Here is a 21,815-nt window from a genome sequence, read left to right as displayed (position 1 = left end):
GCATTGAATGTATCATTCTGTTGGTGCCAATCACAGGAAGAATACCGTCGTCGCCTAGTATATTTACGTCAGACGAATATCGAGCCTGGTTGAGTCGAACGCCAAGCACCAGCGCGTTGTACGAGCAGATCAGAGCAACCACGACCAGGCCGCCACGTTACACCTACAGCGCGGAGAACATTCATGCAGCTGTGAATCAAGTAAGTGGGCACTTATCGCGGAATAAACCTTCTTCTCATTTCTTCACTTCACTTTGCTGGCGGTCCTCTGTTTAATTAAGCTTCTCTTCAAAGAAAGAAGGCCCAAGATCGTTTCATTCATTAGGGCTGAAGGAGTATATGGAAGATTGATTTCCTTCGCCTCTTACAGGGTGAATATGGCAGCTACGGCGCGTACAGGCCGCTCTCCAGCACGCTGGACAGATTATCAACGAGGTCAGCCTCGGCACAGCAGGTGAACCTAGCCAACCTGAGAGCATCGACGGCGATCAGCTCCACGTGTCACCGTGGGGCGACGAATCCAAGACCCGCCTCGGTCGCCTCGAACGCCAGGACGTCCCTGACTAGCCAGAAACCGTCTCTGAGCAGCTCGACCACGCAGAGAGGAACTTCGGTCAGGAGGATCAGAAACCTGCTGGACCTGGAGTCGACGAGGAGCATACCCACGCCCACGCCTACTAGAACTCAGGATCAAAGACTGCTAGATATTAATCCTGCAGGTAAAAATTGGTAGCCTAACTTTTAGAAGAAGCATTCAACCCTGAGAGTTGTTTAGAAACCGGGATAAGAAACTCGAAAGGTTGCTTAATCTTACCATCTTCTTTTCATCAGAGTTCCTCAAATATAAGATAGAGAAGCCACCGACTGTGGGGACCCCAAGCTCGACCAGTTCCCTGCTGAGTTCCCTCGGGGAGACCAGCGGCGGTGACCTGGCAGGCGGGGTCAGTGGTTTGCTCTGGGTCCACCTTCTGGCTGGACGTGGGCTGCGGTCGACGACGTCCTCGTCAGCAGCCACCACGCCCTCCACGCCATCAGGTCAGCCTAATTTAGGTACGTTCGGGAGTCTGCACCTCCTGTAGACAGATTCTCCCCACTGCACACCTCGCTCCTCCATCTCTGAGGCATGTGCCCTTTCTCAACGAGAATTAACCGCTCCGCGGCGAAGCTTTGGACGCCTGTGTTGAATATTCCTTTTGGGTCGTTGAAGCAGCCAGCTGCGGCTTGAGAGACCTGTACTGCGTGCTGGAGTGCGACAGGGTGCACAAGGCGAGGACAGTGGTGCGAACTGGCGACCTGATGTTCGACTGGGACGAGACCTTCGAGCTGGACCTCGTTGGCAACCGGCAGTTGGACCTGCTCGTCTACTCCTGGGACCCGCAATACAGGCACAAGCTCTGTTACAAAGGCTCCGTGCACCTGGCCACTCTGCTCAAGGAGTCGCCAGTCCACCAGCTGGCGGTTAAGGTCGAGCCGCGCGGCACGATATACCTAAGACTGCGGTACACCGACGCTCAGCAAACGTTCAGGAGGAGAGGACTCCCGGTGATATCCCTGGCCACCAGAGTCGCACCTCTCTTTGGAGTCGACCTGGACACAGTGGTGAGTTAGATGGCCGAAGATTTAGAGACTCGATGTAGAATTGGTGGCAATTATACGGTGCTTTCAGGTGAGCCGCGAAAGCAAGACTGGAGGAGTTCCTGGAGGCGTTTCTACTGCCCTGGCGATGGGGGTGCCAAACGTTCCCATAATTGTCTGGCGTTGCGTCGAGGAAGTCGAAAGAAGAGGTCTCGACATCATTGGTAAGGTTTTCTTGCGGGAAAGTTGCATATTCTACAGAGAGTGGCCAAATTATTATACTCAAAACATTCTCGGCAATTTTTGGGATCATTTAAAAATGGATTTAATACGATTAAAAAAAAATCTTAAATTAAAATCTTAAATCTTGACAAAACAGTATCATAATGGATGGAAAAAAATTTACTCCTTGATTCAAAAGGAGATAAATTCCATCGCTTAAACTTACAAAATCTCGAACCTTTTTGTTTGAGTATAATTTGGCCACCCACTGTGTATTACATTTCATGTAAAGCTTTCAGCATTGTATAATGTTGATGGGTTTGTTCGTGGGCGATAGGTTTGTATAGACTTTGTGGATCAGCAACGAAAAAGAGGATACTCAGGGAAGCCTTCGAGAGGAACGCTCGTTCAGTGAACCTGTCGCCTGACAATGTCCCTGACATCAACGTCATTACTGGTAAATTAATTAACTTCTCGATCACTGGATGCAGCCTCGCGAACTAATCATTCCTTTACGCCTCTAATATTACTCTTCAGGTGTACTGAAGGACTACCTAAGAGAACTTCCAGAACCACTCTTCACGAAGTGCCTCTACCAAATGATGGTCGATGCACTGGCTGTCTGTCTGCCAGATGATCCGCAGGGCAACGCGAAACTCATGTTCAGTATACTCGACTGCTTACCAAAAGTGAACAGGGTTGGTAATATTGGTCCTTTATTCTGAATGAATCGTACTCAGGGATCTATATCGCTGCAATTAAGGGGGGGACACCACTGTAATGGTCCGAAAAGTAAAGGCATCTTTGGAAATTTATTAAAAGCAAACTACGCAATGAATCTTTTTTGAACTTTCAGGACTTTTTATTCGACATTTAAGTTATACGAATATATTTTTTTTAATTTATTTAAATCGGATTGAAAAGCTGTATCATTTTTTTGATCGGTCGTAATTGATCATTTATGTTTGATGACAGTGTACACTGATATACTTGCTGGACCACTTGGCAATGGTGGTGTCGCAATGCAACAAGATGTCGCCAGCAAGCTTGGCAGTCTGTTTCGGGCCAGTTCTGATGCTCCACTCCGAGGAGACTGGGCCATCTCTGGACTTCCAGCAACCCATAGCAGTACTGAAGTACCTCCTGGAGATATGGCCAGTCAAGTCAGGTAATGTCGTCATTTCTAACGATGCTTCTTCCCCAAAATTCCTCAAATTCAATACTACAAGTCAGTGATTCTAAAAAACAATCTTTAAAACTGACAAGGAGACATTATCAAATTGGTGTCTCAATAAAAGTAGACTACAGTGGCGGACGATAGAAAGTTTACACCTTTTAAAATCGCAAAACTTTTTTAGAATTGGTGCAAACGAATTGAGTTTTTTTTTTTGAGAAGCTGGAAGGATTAGTTTGCTAAGTGACAAGTTTCGTCGTTTTCTTTCGTCCGCCACTATTATATAGAGACCAACCCTATCGACTATCTCTCCCATAATCCCATCCATTGACTCCAGTTTTCACCCTCCTACTAAGAAAAACACCGCAAACATTAACTCGCCAGAAAATGGGACGTCAATTTGACAACGTCTCCCTGTTAGTCTGAAGATGAAACAGTCGAGCCCGAAGAGTAAGAGCCGAATAATAAGTCGCTCATTTCACAGACAGTTCGGAAGATTTCTTCAGTCGCTTCAGCGCTTCCTCGAGTTACGCCAGCAGTCGAGCACAACAGCAGCCAGCATCAGCTGCAGCAACAGCAGCAGGCGCAGCAACAGCTGCAGGGAACATTGGGACGCACAGGGCTGCCCTGGCAGCAGCAACACTCACTTCATCAACAGCCCCCAACTACGGCACCCGTAGCCCTCGCGCCCTCCACTCGTCCTCCACCGCCGGTCAAGCCTCGACAGGTCAGTATCCCTTTAGAAACACTTCCCTTATCTCGGCGACATTCGTTTCTATCTTCCACCTTTCTTCGCCCTCCCCTCTGTCGCGTGGCTTCAATGATCTTACGAACTCCTTGCGAGCAGCGCTTCAGTTGTTACAGAGTTATTACGAACCTAGGAACGCTGATCTCCAAGAGTCTACGTCTCCTGGCGATACTTGGTCACCAGTGTCTCACATTTCAGTAGCAGTGGCTACTTTCATCTTCATTCTGAAGTGATATGGTTGAAACTGGTGCAGAGGGTGGACGAAAGGAAGGTGGAAGCTTTGTGGAAAGTTACAAGCTTCCTGGTCTTCAATTCCTTGTTCCCGGAACGAACCATAAATCTTGAAATGTTCAGCGAAAGAAAGACCAGGAGGTTTGAGCGAAACGCTTAAAGAGATTCGACGATTTGCCTCGTGTCTCGCTCTCCGCTTCTTTGTCCGTGTCCCATATATGCATTATCTGAAGCGTGTTGTGAACAGCATGGTAGGCAAAGTAAACGAGACTCTGTTCTTCCCCTCTGTTTCGCTTCGCAGAACAAACCTGACGCGCTTCCATAATCACGGGGCCGTTCGCCAATCAGTGAGACGTCCATCCATTCATTTTACTCACTCATTCATCCGCTCGTTCAGTACATTCATTCAACTCGCGTCGGTTTCAGATCACCGTGGTCCTCGAGGATCCTTCAGTCTTACTGCTGCAAATTGTTCTCCACGCAGCATGCGGCAAGCTTCTTCTTTTAAACTCTAAGCGGCACTGCTGCTTCCCAATTTTTCTTCTAACTTTGGGGGGGGGCTTGTTCTGCATGGTGGACAATTTGCAAGCGCCGCGACAAATCCGTGTAAATACGACCGCACCAGAACGTCTTCGTGCATGTCTCGATGTCAGTTGTGTACATTGTTTTGGGTGTATTTGGGCTTCAATGGGTCGCTTATGGTTTCCATTGTTTTGCGCCGCCACCGTTTTCTCTCGACGTGTCCTTCCAATTATAGTGACGATTTACGTTGTCTTCTTTATCTTTTTTCGTTTGGGCACGTATTCTTCAGAGCAAGCGCAAATTGCCGGCTCTACCAAACCGCTGACAGCACAGAGACGCCGCTTCTTGCACAGGTATTATCGTTATTATCGTTTTCATTCGCGTTACCATCAGCCTTTAGTTTATCGTTATCACATGCATGGCCCGAGTCAGATATATCAGAGAGCTGATACTGTACACTTAGTCGTCTGTCACTTTCTATCACTTTTTGCACAGAGTCTGAGTGTTCTCGAATAATATCAATCACACGTTACGCTTTGAAAGGATACAGAGTCATCGAGGAACATTTAATTGGTCTTGCGAGTACTCGAGATGACAGAAGTTTCTCTCTCGAAGGCTCTGTATTAGGGCTGGGACTATTTGTCGAATTTTTCGGTATTCGAATATTCGAATACCTCAGTTGCTGAATAATTTGGCGAATATAATTCGAATATCCAAGTATCCAAATACTATTCGAATAGTTAAGTATTCGAATACTGAAATATTAGAATAGTATTCAAATTCTGAAATATTCGAATAGTATTCGAATAGTATTCGAATAGTATTCGAATAATAACATTCGAATACTCAAACATTCGAATTTTATTCGTAGCATTCGAATACTCAATCATTCGAATTTTATTCGTAGCATTCGAATACTCAAACATTCGAATTTTATTCGTAGCATTCGAATACTTGTAAAATATTCGATTATTAAATTATTCGAATACTCCCAGCCCTACTCTGCATCGCAAACATGCGAACGTGTAAATATTTGCAGCCCATTGGAAAACTAGACAGCAGAAGTAAAAAAGATAAAGTACATATCTCATCGAATCGCTCGTGAAAGATGGAGTAAAGACAAAACCTTGGTACTGGCTCCGTCTTTCAATTGATCGTTGAAAAAATAGAGCCTCTGGTATTCGCGCAGCATAATTTCACCACACGCGACACAGATCCTGACATAATTAGAGAGCAGTGCGGAGGAAAGGATCCTCCATAAAAATAATGTTACTTTCAGTAACCAGTTAGCTCTCGACGATAGTCAGAGAGTTTATTAGTACACCCAGCATGCAAACATTTCAACTTCACCCTCTAACGCTCTGAGGTACACATTTGCCATCTGTAACCCAGAGTACCTCGAACCTTCAACAAATAGTGTATAAAACACAGTACACAACGGGGCATGTAAGTTGTTCGTTCCTTGCTCTGCACTTTCAATGAATATCCACAGCGCAAGGAATCTTTAGGAATAGCAAAATACTTTTACTACGAGTTACAAGTCGCTGATCTGAAATTCTGTACAAAGGACATACGATTGCTTCGTCTCAGACTCATATTCATCCACTCATCCATTTTTCAAAACTAAAGGCCTAAGAAGACCCTCCGCAAGAGTGTTTTCTTTCTACTTTAGGGATCGCCCAGGGACATCTACATGCCAAAACACTGCATCCACCCCGCACACAACCACAAACCATCGTAACCACTCCCCGATCCATGTTCTTCTATCGTTTAACCCTTTGTACGGCGCAGCTTCACCTGAAAATAGTAGCTTCCAAGCCATTCGAGTCGAAAAGGGTACTGCCATGGCAGTCTAGGCTTAAGTGGAGGACCTAACTCTTAGAAAAAAAAAATCAGCTGCTTCCCCCACAGTGCAAAGGGTTAAAGTTCTCTCGCGTATACTCTTGGGAAGAGTGCACAGTTAACGTGAAACGACGCTGGCGGTGCGGCGTCTCTTTCTGCACAGGTGATAGTCTCGTCTCCCGGTTCACCTAGCAGTGAGGAGTCGGAAGCCTCGCCGGAGCCGATTAACAAGAGCCTCCTGGGCGGCCTGGGACTCGAGAAGGGCAACGAAGGGGCCACGGCTGACTCGACTGGCCCTGCAACAGAGCAGATCACGCCGACAAGCAGCGTCGACACCGAGGAAGGGAACACACCGCAGCCAGAGGAGGGCGAGAGAGGCGTCGAAGGCGACGCTGAAGCCAGCGACGACGACCGGCACCAGCACGTACCCAAGACACACTAAAGCCCTGTTGAACACGCGGATCGATAGTGGGATGTGCACCCTGAACAGCTTGATCGTTTCCAATTGATTAACACTCTGGAGAAACTAGATTGAGAGATTACTGAAAGCAGCGTTGGGCAACGGACCGTGAGCTCGGTCAGCGAGCTCAGCTCCTGGTCCGCGATCACAATCTTGAGTTGCCAGTTCGATGAAGCTTTGCCCAACGCTGGTGAAGAAAGTCATTCTCGGAGGGTTGTTAATGAAAATTGCGAAAGCGGAGAGCTTCGAAGCCTGGGTTGAAACAGGCGCCTGTCGATTGGTTGGAAGGCTTTTGTCTGCAAGCGAGTTTGATTCAGCAAAGGGAGAATGAGAGAAAGTTCTTAGGGCATTGCTTACCGAGCAGAATTTTACCGCGTCTTGATCTGTTGACAGAGGCAGAGTGCGAAGCTTGAGTCTTTTTAAAAATTTTAATCGATATCTATGCGGTGAGCAAGTGTGTTAAGAGTCTTCCTTTGAACTTTATTCGAGATCCTTCTGGTGTGTTAATGAAAGCTGAAGAAGAGACGATCTTCTTTCTTTGATTTCTCAGAGAGTTAACGCGTTGACTGCTTTGGTTTGGTAGTCCAATGCAGCGAGGCCGTGCATTGTAAAAGGATCTTTCATTTAATGAGCGAATGTGCAATCGACTTTCTAAGGGTGCGCCAAAGACTCGAGTCTAGTCAGTACTGCGTTTAACATTTTCTAGTCAATGATTTCTTCTTCGATAAATATTATTGCACTGTTACTGTGTTAGAGGGAAAGAGTCTTCTTCGTTGTGATGTTGTGTTTTTAAATATTTATACGTGTTTCTGTGGCAGTCAGCGCGTCGAGTTCCACGCGTATTCGTCTAGACTAATATGTTGAACAACTGCGAAGGTATAATTATACGAATCAAGGCTGAATCCTGTCGCCAGACGCACAATAAAAGCGATCATTGTTTCCCAAACGAAACGGCGCGCGTAAAATGGGACCACCGCGAATATTCGTTTATAAAATCGTCGCGAAGAAACGAGATCCAGCGCTGAAATTGACGATCTGACGACTGAAAGTCTTTTACGAGCTTTGCATACGAATTCTTTTTCTATCGTACACCCGAGAGGTGCTCACCAAGCGGCACGCCAAAGAACAATCCTGCGAGAGCTTGCGACTCGCGGCTGCGTTAAACAGATAATTTCACTCTTCGGCTGCGAACAACGTTATAATTTTGTAATTCCGAAAGACTGTAACGATGTACGCGAACAAACTGGTTCCTAGTTTGCAACTGCTTGCACAAAATTCGACTACTAGACTTACTGTATCTTCATTCGATCGGAGAGCTAAAGACTCCGCAGCTGAAGGGTTCGATTACCACGAGCGTTAAAATTTCTCTTCACGCACAAACACCACGGGAGGAAATTTCCAGGACCTGAACTTCTTTTCTATCCTATGTTAAGACTGACTAAGCTTCTTTCACAAGCCTGAAGTCGATCAACCGGAAGAGGAACAAAAGGAAAGCGACGAAAGGACACTTTGAAGCGTGCAATGAACGTCTCGGATCATCCCCCCCCGAAAGTGACTCAAACTGCACAAATCCACGAAACAACCGACGAACCCCAAGCTGCCTCGATACTTTGGGGGCAAAGATCTGCGATTCGTCGTGCACATCCTCAGCTCGAGCAGGCTCTACCACTTCGGTCAATCTTTCAGCAGAGTTCCAAGCTGTTTCCCGGCTGGTCGAGGCTCTGAGATCTCGCGCGAAGTGCTCCGGAAGCAGATCCTAGCTGCGGGAATAGAAAGGCAACAAGAAGCGAAGAAAAATCAGTGCGCAGAGGGAGGAAGCGTGACAGAAAAAAGAGACACACAAGGGACAAGCAAACAAATTAAAGAGACACAATGTTCGGTTTATATACGATATACTATATATATATATACATACATATATATATACATATTATATATACACAAATAGGCTAGTCACAATATACATGTGCTTTTGATAAAAAACTATTACTTGTAGAGGATAACTAGCCCTCGTATACAGAACACAAAGGAACTGCTGATGTACACTGCGTCCACGTATACGTGCACAGACGACTGATAACTGAATCGAGGGAGCAGCGAGGGGAAACTGGCGGAGCGAAGGGAGGAAGCACGGTATAAGTGTACGCAGATGCTACAGTTATACATAATATACATAAATTTCAAGACTCCAAGACTTGTACATGTTGACAATAGCAAAATCGACGAACGGATAGCGAGGAAGAAGCGTGGAGGAGATGGATCGAATGAAACCAGAGGGCAGGGGGGAGTCGAACTCACCGAGAAACGATAATAATTACAAGTAAAATTAATTGTAACTTGTAAACGACTAAACATAGCCAGTATTATTGTGTACGTGAAGAGGGAAGCATTTTAGGAGGGCGAGCCGAGAGAGACCCTGTGTGCAGGGCGCAATCATGGTTCGTTTGTTCTACGATCTCGTCGACGGGGACACGATCGACCATTCGACTATTATTACTATTATTGTTAGTTGATAACGTGGGCGCAGGGTAGGGAATTCAATCCCGGGATCCCGGTTGTTTTTTGGATTCCAATTTTTATATTTTTCAGTTGTTCATAAAGTAATTTACGTTTTTAAACATTCTCGAAATTCGTGGGATAAGTTATAACTTGATATATCAAATCCCGGGAGTTTTAGAATCCAAAAAGCAGCCGGGATCCCGGGATTGAATTCCCTAGTGCAGAGCGAGTTGCTGGAAGTTGTTCAAGCCAGCCCCTTCGCTTGTTTGTGCTCTCCAGTAAATACGCTGTGTTCGATGGGATCCTTTAGCCTTCCGCTGTAGTCGACAAGATATTTGGTTACTATATTGCTAATGAGTCCCTCGGGCAGAGCGGATTTAGTTGGAAGCACTTGTTTCTAAAATTAACGAATAGGAAGTTACTCCGGCTGGCTGACAGTCACCGACAACTCGCAGGGTAGGAGTTAATCGCGTCGTTGATCTTAAATATCACTGTCACCGCAGGGCGATACGGAGAAGTGATCCCTTAGAAAATTTGGAGCACATCCGAGGCTGCGCGATGGAGACGGAGGTTTTCGAACTGTCTCGAGAGTGTGGTGCTCTCTTGGTAGCACACAACTTTTTATACAAATCATCTTTTCGTGTCGCTCGCAGTTGCGGATATACTTCAGATCGGACGAAGCTGTTACTCCGTATAAATAATGTATAAAAGTGCATCGTAGGTAAATAACAGCGATGTTAGAGTCGCTGAATATCTGTTAGCCCTTTGAAGAGGCATCACTTTCAATTGCTAAGTTTTATTTTAGCTTACGTAGAAGGAAGGCATGTTCCGCTATTTACGTGAGAACAATCGTCAACTGAAGTTGTATCAAAGACACTGTTAATGAAACTACACTGTTGAGAGTAGGGCTGAGACTATTCGAATATTTTACAAGTATTCGAATGCTACGAATAAACTTCGAATATCCAAGTATCCAAATGCTATTCGAATACTTAAATATTCGAATAGTATTTGGATACTTGGATATTCGAATTATATTCGCCAAATAATTGAGCAACTGAAGTATTCGAATACCGAAAAATTTGGCAAATAGTCCCAGCCTTAGTTGAGATTGTTCAGGACCCTTCAAAGGATTGACTGTCATTGCCATTGCTTTCACTCGCTCGTGTCCTCGTGAGAGAGTGCAGTCTGCGTACGTATCATACATTGTCCATATGCCAGCGTTGTCCAATAGAGTCCGTACAGCTTGAAATTCACTCGAACTAAACGATTCACCAAAACCCTTCATTAAGAAATAGAAGGGGTAACGTTTCCATTAAGCGATCAGCATTATTTGAAAATAGTTATACACTGCGTAACACTTTATAAGACCAAACTGACCAACCGCTCTCCATTCCATTTAAAAAAAAATTCATTTGCGATCAATTCTGTCTCACGAAAGATAATACCTTATGTAAAGCAGAGGAGAATTATCTAATTTAGGTGTGGACCAAGAATTTAATGCGTCTCGTTGGCCAAAGTGGACAGAGCTTCTGCCAGAGATGGGAAGAAAATTATATTAAAAATTTCGTGCACAAATTTTTATTTAAAATAATTTTTTGCCCATCTCTGGCTTCTGCGCCCACATCCAAGACTTATTGGACACCGCTGTTATAGTATACGAATACTTCCGCGATGTATTTACACCTGTATGCGTATGCTTACATCAATGCGCTCTCTTTTTTCGCACAGCGTTAGTTTCATTGGCGGCATTTCGGTAGAGGATGCCATCGAGGGCGGTGTTCGTTTCGAGTGGCCGAGAATCGAGGATCATTGTATAGCTCAGTGTACCATATTTCGCGTAGCCACACCCTAATCGTATGAAACCCCCCTCCGACTGTTTCACTGTCGTTCGATGTTCACGCGCGATGGAACGCCGGATACTGCCATCCTCGTCGCGTCACCTTGGAGAGACTCGGTTGTCTCTAGCCTGCCCTTGGAGTTTAAGTAACTGATTCAATTGCAGCCCTCGCAGGGCTTGATTATAAGTCAGAAACCTTAAGTTTGGTCCCCAGGATATGAAAATTGAATTTTTGAAATTAGGAGTAATGAAGTATTTGTCTTAAACGAAACTTTCAGTAACTTGTGTAAATCAGGCAGTAAAGAGCTCTAAAGTTTTGATAACTGAATCGCCTTCTAAAACTCCACGGGTGGGATAGAAATTACTTGACTTCTCGGTGCGATTGTCCTTCCATTGACCTGTTTTGACGAGCATTTCAGTATTTTGTACGTCGAAGCATTGTTCGTTTAATTATACGTACTACCACTTTTTACATTCGTGGTATTTTGCACTCGAAAGAATGGCAACGCATAGCTGCTTTGGTACAGTACAAAGCGGCTGTAAGAAATTTCCTCAGTAATTACCGTAAGATTTCTACAAAATAACGAACCAGCATCTATGCAGTATAAAGTATTGCAGCTGGAAGTATTGTCGAGGACAATATTTCCCTGGAAATGTTGCAATAAATGTGTATACTGTGGCAAAAGATAACGTTACGGTAAGAAGTACTGTAATAAACAATTTTGCAGGAGAATAATGTTAAAGGTACTGTATAAAACAGTATCGCGACGGTGGACATTACAAGAAAAATGTATTTCAGTAAAAGCTATCGTTGAGATAGATTAATCGAGTGATGATAATTGAATTATTCCTTTTCGAAGGGGTTACCCTTCGTTCGTTGACTGATTGAATTATCTATAAGCGAGGTTTGCCAGAGCCTTCCTCGATGCTAATATTTTCCTACGAAAAAAAGAAACAAGTGTCCTGGCATCCGGCGTTCCTCGACGTTCCTAAGTTTAGCGATTAACAATAAAATCACGTGTCCAGAGCGTGGTACCATTAATTATATTATACGTGAAAGCACACTGCCGCAATTTTGTATGATTGACTGTTGTTATATATATCTATACCTACATATTACGCTACGTATACATAATTATTAACGGAGACTTGAATCGAATGATCAATACGTGTCTGTCGCAGGTTTCCGGGCTATGGCTGATGAATCAATCTTCCCTCGCATCCCCTTTAAGTTTCTCGGATGCATTCAGCGCGGAGACTTTAATGTTAAGGGAAGAAAATATCTTCGGAGTAATTGGAGGATGTTAAAAGTGTAGCGCTTTGGAAAATAATCGCTTAAAAGAATGTATGTACCCTCGTGTAGATAATATTGGACATTGTATCCTGGTAAAAAGGGAAGACACGCTGAAAGCGTTGAAGATCGTTGAAGAGGGATGCTTCTTCTCAGATCCTTTGGACCGGTGCGAAAGCGATGGGAATGTTTAAAGTCGGCAGCGAGTAGTTCTTGTTCAGTAATTTTGCTCTTCGGATTGGCGTAGTTTGGAATAGGGCTGGGACTATTCGAATAATTCAATATTCGAATATTTTACAAGTATTCAGATGTTATTATTCGAATATTTCAGTATTCGAATACTTAAATATTGTATTCGAATAGCATTCGAATACTTAAATATTGTATTCGAATACTTAAATATTATATTCCAATACTTAAATATTCGAATAGTATTTGGATACTTGGATATTCGAATTATATTCGCCAAATAATTGAGCAACTGAAGTATTCGAATATTCGAATACCGAAAGATTCGACAAATAGTCCCAGCTCTAGTTTGGAATACAGCAAAGGGTTGTCCTTAATGCAAAAAAAAACCTCACACCATGACAATCAGTTGCGAATGATAAAGAGTGAACTGCTGATGTCATTCTAGCTTGTAATGTTTATCCAAAGAAGTTCAGCTTTGAATCCAGTTGTCGAGAGTACTTTGCTTCGCAAAAACTCCCGTCGCTTTAGCACCGATGCGAAGATATCATTTAAGTGATTGCGAGGAAGAATTCTCATCTAACGAAATGTTTGTTTGCCATAGCCCGCAAGAAGGAGATTCTACGAAAGGCATTGTATCGCTCTTAAGCAACCCCTTGACCGATAAAAACTGAACGAAGGAACTGAGCCTGAAAAGTTACGGTTCGTGCTCTCAACTTTCCCAGAAACCTTTGTAACCGCTTGATACTTCTTCTCTTTGTAACTGGCTCTCCGAGCCCCAATTTTCTTCATTTCACCCTTCGTGACATCCTCCTGTCTTTATTTCTTCGTTTCTCCCAAAGGGAAGGAAAATGTAATCCCCGATGAAAGTCAGCAACTATCTCTCGGGCTATCCACTGAGGAAACTCGAAGAAGAATACTTACAAAGGTTCGAAGAGTGTCTTCAGACACGATAATCCTCTTAGTTTCTCGCTTCACAACGAAACTTTGGGAAAGAGAAGTGCGGAGGGCCACGTACCATCAGCTGGATTCGCTTTCGTTTCACGAGCAATGCAGACGGAGGAGAAGAAGGGAGAAGAGAAGGCTACGGAAGAGGCAAACGAAGTAGAGTAGAGGGATGAAAGGGGAGAACCGGAGCAAGGGGCGTAATAACGATATAAGAATCTATATAATTTTTTATTGTGCTCGCATTACCTGACTCTCTTGTGCAATCGCGTTTCATCGAACAACCATCGTGACTACCTACTTCTTCAGGACGAAGCTTTGCGTGGAAGGAGGTGTTTACCCAGCGGCTTGTATTTTCTACCACGCGGCGCATTTTATTCTCGTTTACGACGACCCCGCGATATTTTATAGGCTGAGATGAGCCCGATGAGCTCGAGAGTGCATCTTTCTCTCCGGAGAGAAAAGAGCGTGTTCGTCCTGCTGGTGCACGAATCATTGGAGCAGAGCCCTCGAATTCTCTGCTAAAGAAAGAAAGGAAGAAAAAGACGATGCAAGAAAGGATTAGAAATTTTTATTTGCAACGAAGAAAGTGAGAACTTTGTGTAAGGAAGTGTTCATTTTTCAGGAGCCACTGGTAGTACACAGAAGTTGAAGTATGAAGAAGCTTGGACCAATGAAGTGGCAGAAATAATTGGACGAAGGAATAGAGGACAGCGAGGAAGAAGAAATTCAGGAAATGGGCATCGAAGAAAAGAAGAGCAGTGAAGAAGAGGATTTTCGATGGCTCTGAACATCTCTTCGCATTACTTTGAGGCCAGAAGCATACATTTCTTCAATGATTCATCGGCACCAGGGTTGTTTCTGATTTCCCCGCGTACGCAGGTCTTTTTAATCGTCGAATCCTAGCGCTAACGTATATGAAACTACGTATATACGATGGACCACGTTTGTCATACTGAAACGTTTATAAAAAAAAAAGACAAAAAAATATGTGTGAAAGAGAGATAAAGAATTTTTTCCATGATTTTTCTATGATTTAGAGGCAGAAAGTAGCCAGCGGCGTAGTAGATATTTCTTCTGCGCCCTGAAGAAGAGAATTATTATAAAAAGAAAAGGTAAAAAAGTGCAAGTATCGAGTTTCTACTACTAAAACTTAAACAGTTCTTGTCGTATAGTTTCTAGCTGTTCCTCAGAAGTCCCAGAATCGTCGCGAGGTTCATGAGTCAAATTATCCTGAAGAGACTTCACCGTTGGCTGGTTCATTCTCATTGGGGAGAATCTAATAGTCCTCCGATGAAACTTCTTTCATTAGCAATTCGGATTCAGTTCTGAGTCGGATCACCTGATTTCAGAAGAAGAAAACATGAACCTACCCTGAACTGAATTAGGGCTGGGACTATTTGTCGAATTTTTCGGTATTCGAATATTCGAATACTTCAGTTGCTCAATTATTTGGCGAATATAATTCGAATATTTAAGTATTCGAATACTATTCGGATAGTTAAGTATTCGAATACTATTCGGATAGTTAAGTATTCGAATACTGAAATATTCGAAGTTTATTCGTAGCATTCGAATACTTGTAAAATATTCGAATAGTCCCAGCCTTAATTCTGAGTTCTAGAATTATTACAAACCAACTTACCGTTCCAGTCGCTTCTAACACTGACAGAAGTCCATTTAAGTTACTGGAATAAGAGAATTGGAAAACACTCTTGTACGTAAGAAGAAGAGTGCCTCGCAAGCTGAGCGATAAAATTCATTCACTTCTAATCGAAGGCTTCAGCAACGCTTCAAGTACATTCCTTCATCTCTTCACGCTACGGGGAACCAAAGGAGGAGAAACCGGGAAGAGAGGAAGCAAGAGGAACCTCGAGGCGATTCACCAGCAGCTTGGCTACGATTTAAGTTGTTCTTCCTTCGTCCTTCCAGAGACCCACTGACGATCTTCGATGGCTCCATAGGGAGGCAGAGCAAGCAGGATGGGAAAGGCAGCAGGCGAAGAAAATCGAATTCCTCGAGCCGCCGTTCACGACGTAAACGTAGAAACGACGAACTTCATACTCCCTTTTCGGTGCTGAACGACCCCAAAGCAGCAGCAGATAATAAGTAGCTGGTTAGCAACTGAAGTTGATTTGTCAAAACGGTGAGACAGACTATGTATACCAATAGAGAAAAAGCAGTAACGTACTATACAAAGAAGAAGAGGACGATAGCGAGGAGGGCAGCCCGAAGAAAAGGGACAGGTCCCTCTATCGTTTTCTCAGCTCCAAATCTCGGGGGATTCGAGGCACGAAGCGCTTTCTTCTCCACACTCCGTGCCTTCTCTGTGCGCAGAGGAGGGAAGGCGAGAGGGGTGAAAGCAACGCCGCAAGGTGAGGTGCTGGATCGAGAGATCGACGAAGCCTGTACATAAGTAGAACGCGTCTCGTTCGTCAACGTTTTCGGATACGCGCGACACACAGTTACCGAAGAGAAGTGGCAAGACACACACGGACACATGTACCAGGGGTTGCCCACCTCGGGGCAAGGGGGAGTGACTTGGTATTCTGACGCAAGGTGTACAGTTTTGGAGACTGTCGAGGCGAGGGGCCCCGAGCCAGGTGCAGCCCAGCACACGTATTTTCCAGAAGGGCGTAGTTTCTTGTGTAATTATGTGAATTATATGTAGAGACGCTGTCTTCAAGAATCGCTGCGAACACATATCTCAATCAGAAGTCATTCTATATGGAGCGAAGGGGAGAATTGGCAGGGATGGACTCGAAGCAGTATCGGAGGGTGTGGGCCCAATTTGGGAATCAGTGTCTGGTAGAGTTTGTTTCTAGTCGACTAGGTTTCAAGACGATTACTTTTATCCTTCGCCCCTTTCTTTCGCTACTGGAAAACTCTGAAGTCGAGCTCTGCGAGTGGGGCTTGCGGAGATGGTTCAGAAGAACTGGGCTCTTCGTTGGGAGACGATGAATGGAAGAGTGGTCCGTTTGATCTTTTTTTTTAGAGAAATTAGAGTCTCTTCTCTTAGGTTTCTGTAAGAATATTTCCATGAGCGAACCCTCAAAGCCTCGGTAGATTAAATATCCTTGTAACAGGGCCCACAAAGTCTCAGAATAGTGTCTGCGCTTGGTCATCTCCATCCTTCATCGAGCAGGGGCATACTTAGGTCATAGGTTTTACCCTAAAGCTTTCATCGTCCTACATATCATAGAGAAAGAAGACATCCTTTTGTTTCCGTAGAGGAGGGCCTACGAAGGAAATTCTTAGGGTTCAACGGTGTATCTTATAAAGAGCGAGAAGAGGAGATTCAAAATGAAGAGAAAAAAAGAGGGCCTGTAGTCTTTGATAGGGAAACGAGCCGCGTTTCGAGACAAAATGAGAAACACGCTTCTTAGGATTAGTTGTAGCTTCGACCTAGCCCCCCAAAGTGAATCTAGGAAGCACTGTACGATACGCATCTTTAAAATCTTGAAGGGTTCTTTCCTTTTCTTCGATTATCAGGAGCACTTCGCTTTCTACTTCTCCGGAAACAAACCTGTAGAGTTATGTAAATAATTACACGACGATGTTTGTAGCACTAGTATCCTCAATTAACTGTCTCCAGATTAAATACCATTGACAATTATTTTGTGCTTCGGTCTTGTACAGTTTACCGTCACTAGGTTCTGCGATCAATCTCCCAGAGTGCTCTATGATAACGAAGGAAAAGGATTCGACACATCTCGTAGAGTCGTTCAGTTTCTTAACATATCCATCTTCTGACCCTCGTATTTTCATAGAGCAACGTATACCATATGCGCATCCCTCGTCTATAGATTTCATCGACGATAGGGCTGGGAGTATTCGAATAATTTAATATTCGAATATTTTACAAGTATTCGAATGCTACGAATAAACTTCGAATGTTTGAGTATTCGAATGTTATTATTCGAATATTTAAGTATTCGAATACTATTCGAATATTTAAGAATTCGAATACTATTCGAATATTTAAGAATTCGAATACTTAAATATTCGAATATTTAAGAATTCGAATACTATTCGAATATTTAAGAATTCGAATACTATTCGAATATTTAAGAATTCGAATACTTAAATATTCGAATAGTATTTGGATACTTGGATATTCGAATTATATTCGCCAAATAATTGAGCAACTGAATTATTCGAACATTCGAATATCGAAAAATTCGACAAATAGTCCCAGCCCTAATCGACAAATTATTTTCATAGTCGGACCGATCTTGTTCAACATCTCTTATCTCGCAGTATTATAAACGACCTGTTTTCTTTCTTATATTTTCTAAGAAGAATACTTTTGTACCACTAATATAATTCACTTTTCAGCGAGTCTCGCTTCTTTCTGAGCTAACCGACACTTTCTTAACGTTCGACGTGATGATTTATAGGAGTTTCTACAGACGTGTACATATAAGTGCTTAGATCATTGGATCCCTACGTATAATATCATTGTCGATCACTGTCACGCGAAGAGGAGAATGCCGAAGGATAAGACGAAGCTTACAGTTATTTAGAGAGGAGCCTGTGAAACTCTCAACGGAGACAGTGTGAATGAATAGTCGCAATTCACTTGTTGTATAATACACGATAGCTGCGGAGGTCTGTTGCGTGTGACTTACTGCAGATCGCCCTTACAATTGAGCTTAATAACACCACCCGACTGCGCTTGCTGCTGGAACTTGATGAGACGACACAGATCTTGAGCAGCGTTTTGCTAGCGAACATTAAATTAATGGTACGTTGATCCATAGAATCTTTTCCAACTGAATGTTCATTCCTCGAGTGCTGACTAACGTTAAATTGCAGCCTGACCCGCAACAGATCTCCTCATGGATACTTTTAACGTATGAGAGAGTGACTAAAGCATGCTAGGGGAGAGAATGCGTACACAGTGTGTCTGTGCGAGATGAGAAACGAAAGGAAATACGATTCGAAGAAGCCAGGCGATTAAATCGCCCAGAGAATTGAAAATTCTAAGTCTATAAATATATTTACAGAAGCGAGTGCGTTATGCCGCGTTTGCGTGAGGACGAGAAAGCGAGGTGCGAGGAGATGACTGGAACGGCGCGTGGAAGATTTAGTGAGAATGAGGAGACGGCAGTGAACGAGACGCTAAAAGTATAAATACAATAGAGTTAACGAGAAACGAGAAGGTATAAATATTAATTTTAGAAAAACAAAGGGTTGACGAAATGAAACCGGGGGGAGGTAGGGGAGAGACAGAGGGACAGTAGTGAGCGGGACGTGTGTATGTTCTATCAGTATTTGCGCAACAAAAAAAGAAAAGAAAAAAGTAATCGCTACTTGGAGCGAAACGTTTAATAAAGTAACGAGACGATTCGAATTCCGAGGATCAGTCGGATCGAAGCTACTGAACGATCCAAAGTACGAGTGTAACGCGCGTAACACGGCTAAAAGAACGAGAGAGATACTATATATATATATATACATACAAGAAAAAAATATATATATAAATTATACATATAAAAATGAAGGGGAAGAAAAAACAACTATCGTTGATCGCTATATCAAGCAAGTAGATATATATATATTATATTATATTGAAGAATATATATATATATATAGTAGCGTGTCGGTATAATTACGATTTGTAAAGCGCGCGTCGCGGTGCGCTCACAACTAGAGACGCCCATTTGCCGCTTCTGCGAACCAGAGAAATCAACTATAAAATGCATCAATAAGAATGTTGAGAGACTAGAGACGTCTCGCGGTTCAAAGTAGACGAAATCGCGTGTTTTTCTGTGTGACAGTGTCAATTGTAAATGTGTTCGGCTTTCTCGCAAGAATCCCGCTTGACCCAGCGAATTTTTTAATCACTGATTCTTCCTCGCTGATCTATTCAGTGTCCACTAGAGAAGTCTCTGAATCAACGGCCCCGTAGAAACTAGAATTCCCCGCGGTTCTTCTGTTCAAATTATTCCAGTCGTACCAACTTTCTCCCGCTGCTAAAAAGTTACTAGACACTTATACATCACCTAATTAAATTCCTCCTCCGTTGAAACTGACGAAATGTTATTCGAGCGTCGAGAATTAATGCCCCGACTGATTACTTTTAACGATAATTAACGTTCGTTTCCGATATGGTAGATGGAGAAGTTACTAGCGATCCCTAAAGCCGAACGCATCCCAAGAAAGTGTAAACAGTACAGTAACGCGGATAAGAGTAGTCGCATTTTAACAGCAAACGTGGAACGGTAAATCTCCTGCAATACAACAGTTAGATGAATTAACGGGGACTCCTTGTAGCTAGAATCGAGAGTGTATTCGTATTATTCCCTCGCTTTCAAGTTCGTATCGCAACGAGCGATTCCCGCGGGGTGGCTGGGGGGGGGCGATAAAATGTGCAGGAGGGGGGATGATTTGTAAACGCGAGAGTCTCTGTTCTTCGTATTTCCGTTGGTGGATCCCACGCGAGTGTGAGTTTACATGCGATTGTTGGCCAAGCACGACGGGAGGAAAAGCATTTCCGCTTTCGAGGACTGACTTTTTTTATGTCGTTCTAAATAATAATTATAATGGTAACAATGATAATACTAATAATAATATCGATGATATAAAGAAATAATAATGATAACGATGCGCGCTCGAATTGCTAATAATAATAATTATAATGATACGTATACTTTAAGGCGCGTGTTCGCTCGGCGTGCTTGGCCGTGAGTCTTCTTTTTTCCTCCTATTTTTGCTTTCTCTTTCTTCTGTAAAAAGGATCTATCGAGTAGGCTGACCGGAACCCTTAACACTCGAGCGACCAGTGCACAACGATAATTCCGTTTCTATTTCACGACGTGGAGGAATGTACAGAGTCTAGGGATTTCTGGGGTCGTTGCAAACGGTTACTATAACGATGTAAATGGGGGGGAAAAAATGGTTCGAGCGTGAAGGGTTCGTTAATTACTAGGCGAACTTCATTTCTCTTTCATTTGACAACGCGCGGGCTGCCAATGCGTAGTTCCGAAATCAACGAAACAATCTTCGATAGAAAAATAGATATACATTTCGTTTCGAAACACGTGAATGTTTGTTGAAAACTAGGGGAATATGGATCTACGTCGTTTTTATGACATCAGTTCGACGATCGATCGCTAGTTGGCAGCCGACGCGTTGAGGTCGATGATTTAATAGCGAATCGATAAATCTCGCGGGAATATGAAATCGTAAGTGTAGGGTTCTAACGCCGCCGATTTAGGCGGCGATTTAGTCGGTGTTAAGTCCACGTTAATCGAAGGGGGATTGATTGGCGGTGATCTCGGTCGTCGATCGATTATAAAAATCAACAGTAGGCATACTAGAGCGTGAAAAGTTTTCAGAGAGGTAGTACTACCGTTGTTCCGTTGATTGTTTTTCATAGATTTTATTGTGCCGTGACCGCATCGCGTGCTCTTGCTAAACGTTCGTTTACTTGCTGAAAGGTAACAATAAACAATTGACTTATTAACAAACGATACTCTTCATGAGCTTGTTAAATTGTTCACCTGGTGGCTTCGACGTTTCATTTGAATCTAGCGGGTCTGTAGATGGCGATCGGTGAGACATGAAAGTCCCTATATATTCGTGAAGAGAAAAACCCTATTTCAAGGCGTATTTACAAATTAACGTGACAGGAAGTCGAATGTTTAATCTCTGATCGAATACATCGCCCGTGGAAGATATTTTAGAGGATTAATAGTGTCCATAAAAATTAGAGAGTTCAACGATTATCCTTCGTAAATCAGAATTGAAGATAACCTCAAGAAATTATTTTCTGAATTACGAAGACACGATATGGAGCCCAGTCAATTAGCTGATCCTCTCTAACAGTTTCTTCGGGCGTATGTATATTTAACGATCGAAACCAATCCCGATCTAATTTAATCAAAATTGAATTTTAATATTTATCATTTAGTCACTGGACATCGATTAATCCTTATTACATCGATAAATATTAAAATACCAACGGGAATTATTCTTTCAGAGAACTAAAATTCATTTTCGAATGCAAGGCATCAACATCTGCCGTGTGATTTAACCAGATCCAGTGCACTGAAAGAGTAAATTCCCTAGATAATCGGGGATCGAATTGGCAGCCATGGAACGCCGCGAGAATTCAAAAGAACGGTCACGAGATCCCACGGGACGCGGCCACGCCTAGCCATGACTATTTTTCTAAGTTGCAAAGTATAATAAATTAACGATGTTGCATTATCGTTACATAGAGTATATTATAATGTATATTGATATTTTAACTAGCCGAGTAAGTATGAGA

The 21,815-nt window shown here is 43.2% G+C and overlaps 1 protein-coding gene across 15 annotated transcripts in view; it reads left to right on the top strand.

The window, feature by feature from the left end:
• Window positions 1-21,395, top strand: part of LOC143377293 (rho GTPase-activating protein 100F-like) — a 112,134-nt gene extending 90,739 nt beyond the window's left edge. For 4 of the 15 annotated variants that reach the window (XM_076828391.1, XM_076828389.1, XM_076828387.1 and 1 more), the window contains 10 exons: window positions 37-200; window positions 370-718; window positions 831-1,049; window positions 1,207-1,598; window positions 1,666-1,798; window positions 2,134-2,253; window positions 2,334-2,494; window positions 2,772-2,964; window positions 3,459-3,697; window positions 6,477-21,395. In XM_076828391.1, the coding sequence (XP_076684506.1) occupies window positions 37-200; window positions 370-718; window positions 831-1,049; window positions 1,207-1,598; window positions 1,666-1,798; window positions 2,134-2,253; window positions 2,334-2,494; window positions 2,772-2,964; window positions 3,459-3,697; window positions 6,477-6,755 (2,249 nt within the window). In that variant the 3' untranslated portion in view covers window positions 6,756-21,395. Of the gene's footprint in view, window positions 1-36; window positions 201-369; window positions 719-830; window positions 1,050-1,206; window positions 1,599-1,665; window positions 1,799-2,133; window positions 2,254-2,333; window positions 2,495-2,771; window positions 2,965-3,454; window positions 3,698-4,760; window positions 4,825-6,476 lie in introns of all 15 variants that reach the window. The other 11 variants (XR_013087283.1, XR_013087282.1, XR_013087281.1 and 8 more) reach the window with 11 other exon arrangements.
• Window positions 21,396-21,815: the final 420 nt, after the last annotated feature.

Source organism: Andrena cerasifolii, chromosome 15 (genome assembly GCF_050908995.1).
Source record: "Andrena cerasifolii isolate SP2316 chromosome 15, iyAndCera1_principal, whole genome shotgun sequence".
Taxonomy (NCBI): domain Eukaryota; kingdom Metazoa; phylum Arthropoda; class Insecta; order Hymenoptera; family Andrenidae; genus Andrena; species Andrena cerasifolii.
This window is presented reverse-complemented; position numbering and strand designations above follow the sequence as displayed.